Source organism: Nicotiana tabacum, chromosome 5 (assembly GCF_000715075.1).
Source record: "Nicotiana tabacum cultivar K326 chromosome 5, ASM71507v2, whole genome shotgun sequence".
Taxonomy (NCBI): Eukaryota; Viridiplantae; Streptophyta; class Magnoliopsida; order Solanales; family Solanaceae; genus Nicotiana; species Nicotiana tabacum.
In genome coordinates this window covers 39,140,862-39,144,410 of record NC_134084.1, presented here as the reverse complement: position 1 = coordinate 39,144,410, position 3,549 = coordinate 39,140,862, and the positions used below count along the sequence as shown (strand labels likewise).

The 3,549-nt window shown below is 32.7% G+C and overlaps 1 protein-coding gene across 1 annotated transcript; it reads left to right on the top strand.

Moving 5' to 3' along the window:
• Positions 1 to 265: 265 nt before the first annotated feature.
• On the top strand, positions 266 to 2,456 carry LOC107762154 (purine permease 3). Its single transcript, XM_016580480.2, has 2 exons — positions 266 to 1,078; positions 2,001 to 2,456. Exons 1-2 carry the CDS (start codon positions 368 to 370, stop codon positions 2,349 to 2,351), a joined length of 1,062 nt encoding a protein of 353 aa, XP_016435966.2. The 5' UTR covers positions 266 to 367; the 3' UTR covers positions 2,352 to 2,456.
• The last annotated feature ends 1,093 nt before the right edge of the window (positions 2,457 to 3,549 follow it).

The window sequence follows — 3,549 nt, the reverse complement described above, 5'->3', positions numbered from 1 at the left end:
TGGTTACACGTAAAATGGATTCATAAAACAGACCAACTAGCTTGTCACTAAGATATAATTGTTGTTGCTGGTATTTACATGATTAAGGTTGAATATTCAAGACAGCTATACCGTGCAAAAACTTTAATTTACAACTATGCGTTATATTTTTAATTATGACAATTAAACAAATTAAGTAACCCTTCCTAAATGGAGCCTCCCCAAGTTGTGAAACCAATCGTCGCAATTGACTAAGAATTTTCTCAACTATAAATAGCAGGCTTAATCCGAACAGCACTCATTGCTAAGAGGTCCAAAAATTCCAAATCTTTGGAGAAGAAGACCATTCCGCTTGAGCCAACTTAGTATCCAAATCTCCTGAAATAATATGGAACATCAAGGATTAAGCACTAATATGAGGAGAATCCTCCTACTGATAAACTGTTTGATTCTCGCTGTTGGTATTTGTGGTGGTCCTCTTATGATGCGTTTATATTATGTCGAGGGAGGCTCAAGAATATGGCTTAGCAGTTGGTTACAAACTGGCGGATGGCCACTCACTATTGTACCTCTTGCAATCCTATACTTGTATCGTCGAAAAATCGAGGGCCCTGATGCCAAATTTTACTTTATAACACCCCGAATTTTTGTTGCATCATTCATCATTGGCATTGCCACTGGAGTTGATGATTTCCTCTATTCTTGGGGCGGGTCAAAACTCCCTGTGTCAACCTCTTCACTTCTTCTTGCTGCCCAACTTGCCTTCACGGCAGTAGGTGCTTTCTTCATTGTGAAGCTGAAGCTCACACCCTACTCTACAAATGCAGTGGTTCTGTTGACAGTTGGTGCTGTTTTATTAGGTATTCGGGCTAATGGTGATCGGCCAGAAGGTGTGACAAGTAAAGCCTATATTCTTGGGTTTATTATGACACTTTTGGCAGCAGCTTTATATGGAATTATTTTGCCTTGTATTGAGTTGATGTACTTGAAGGCAAAGCAATCCATTACTGCTACGTTAGTGCTGGAGATCCAAATGGTCATGTGTTTTGCTGCTACTGCTTTTTGCACTGTAGGAATGATAGCTAACAAGGATTTTCAGGTATTCTTCTTTCCCTTTAACTCATTTTCACCCATGGATCTTAATTACTCCCGTTTGACTCACTTTATGTGATATTAATTACTTATTTGTCTGTTTGAATAAAATGATATATTTTTATATTTAAAAATAATTTAACTTTATGTTTTTGATCATTTTACTTCTAATATATTTGTATCCTCACCAATAGTACTATCACATATTAAGACACATGTTTCGAGAGTCTTACAACCATACAAATGTTATCATATGCTTACAATCGGAAATTTCAAAATCTTTTATTGTATATTTTTTTTTAAGTTCATATAGAGTTAAACTATGGTTAACATATCTCTCTCGTTTGGTATTACTGTTGAATCCCTTAAGACCCTCAAATGACAAAACTATCAGCTTTTGTTTCAGTGATCTACTGGCGTTCACAAAATTTAATACTCCATCTTCTAGGAATTTCTTTCTTTATTATTCGTTGGAAACTTCTTTCGTTTTCCCTTTTCTTTTCTTTCTCCTTATTTTGTTTCCGATAAATCTTTTTGATCTTAATGACTGGCGAGGGAGAGAATAGAAGCTTGTGATTTGTGAGTTGACTTTATAAGTAGTAGGACATTAATGAAGGAGCTAGTTCGAAATCATTTATTATTCATATCCCATTTTTGTCAAAGAATAGTACATTATTTCTTAGTTGGATGATCCCTCAGGGAGATCAAGAAATACATCAAAATCATGGGTTAGGGTTGACTGAGACATTTTACGTACTTGACTTATATATAGCATTAAATTTGCACATGTCAGATGAAAATAGGAGAAGTTTTGGATTCGAACAGATAACCTAAAATTTATGTATCAGTTTATTTGCTAGTTTATTTCAGTATCAGATATTTGTTTGAATGATTAATGAGGTTTAATATATATTGATTGAAATTTGAAGGCAATGTCAAGGGAGGCAAAACAATTTAACCTAGGAGAAGCGAGATATTATACAGTGATATTATGGACCGCCATTATTTGGCAATGCTTCTTTGTGGGTGTTATTGGAGTTATTTATTGCTCTTCTTCTTTGATGTCGGGTGTTATGATCGCAGTTCTACTCCCTGTTACTGAGATATTAGCTGTAGTTTTCTTCAACGAAAAGTTTTCAGGTGAAAAGGGGCTTGCTTTATTCCTTTCTCTTTGGGGTTTCGTCTCATACTTTTATGGAGAGTTCAGACAAACAAAAAAGCAAAAGAATAAAAGTTCAGAAACTGAGATCATGGCAACGACGCATACTGAATCTGTTTGATTTACTATTATTCATGGTTGTAGGGTAAAGACTTTAGTTATTTTTTTGCATAAAATATGTATGTTGTTTTCCTTTAAAAACTAATTTAATTCAAGTTAGTTCAAATACTTGTCTCCTGTCTCCCTTATTTGAAACTTTTGATGTTGCTATTAAGTATGTAGTACCCGTAGCAAGAGACTTTTTAGTCTTTGGTACACCCCTTAAAAAAATATAAATTGCTAGAGAAAAAAAAAATTTATTTACTAAATTTCCCTTAATTAATTGTTTCCTTGATACATTGGAAAATGTAATTAAGGACAAATTTTGAAAAAATAGAATTAATTCTTTCTTGATTATGTAAAAAGAAACTTATTTAGGAGGAATTGAAGGAATTAAAGTACTTAAAAGATATTCAGTTGTCTGCTAATGCTCATTTTGCATGACTAATTCAACGTTACAATTAATGACACCACACTTAAATGCTATTTAAAGCAGAAAAAGTCTTTCATTGGGCTATTGCTTAACTAAGATTTTCAATTGGCACTGCCGACTGCGGCTTTTGCATTTGCTTTTCTAGCCAAAACCAGCTCATACACTCCATTCTATAAGATCGTTTTTTGGTAAAAACGATAAACACAGGGTGAACTGGTAGGTACAAAATAATATCAAAAAGTATTTCCTTTGCTAATTGATCCGAAATGCATCCTCGGTAACAGTTTGTAACTTTTTGTACCTTCAATTGCATTGAGTAGGAATGGAATTTACCTTATAAGAAGTACGAGATTTTTCTATTAGGTAATAGACAACATGCAAAATCTATATGATTATGGTCATAGAATAAGTGAGAGTTACGAATATTCAATATTTTATATTAGCAAAATAACTTGATTTATTTGTAGAACCCTCTATATTGACGAATATAGCGAATGCGCTTCTTATCAAGTACATTCTAGTATGTAATGGAATAAATTATACCAAAGCTAATTTTTGCTCATAGTACAAAAGGTAAAAATGGAATCCAAAACAGTGAAGATATTTCCTCTATTCCAATTACTGTGGCATTTTAGGACTGGACATGAAGTTAAAGAAAGAAGTACTTTTGAAATTATTATATAAAATAATTAATTATAAATATTTTTATGATTATAATTCATTTCAAGTAATAAGAAAATAGGTTTAAAGTAAATTATTTATAAATATGGAAAGATGCTAAAAGAAA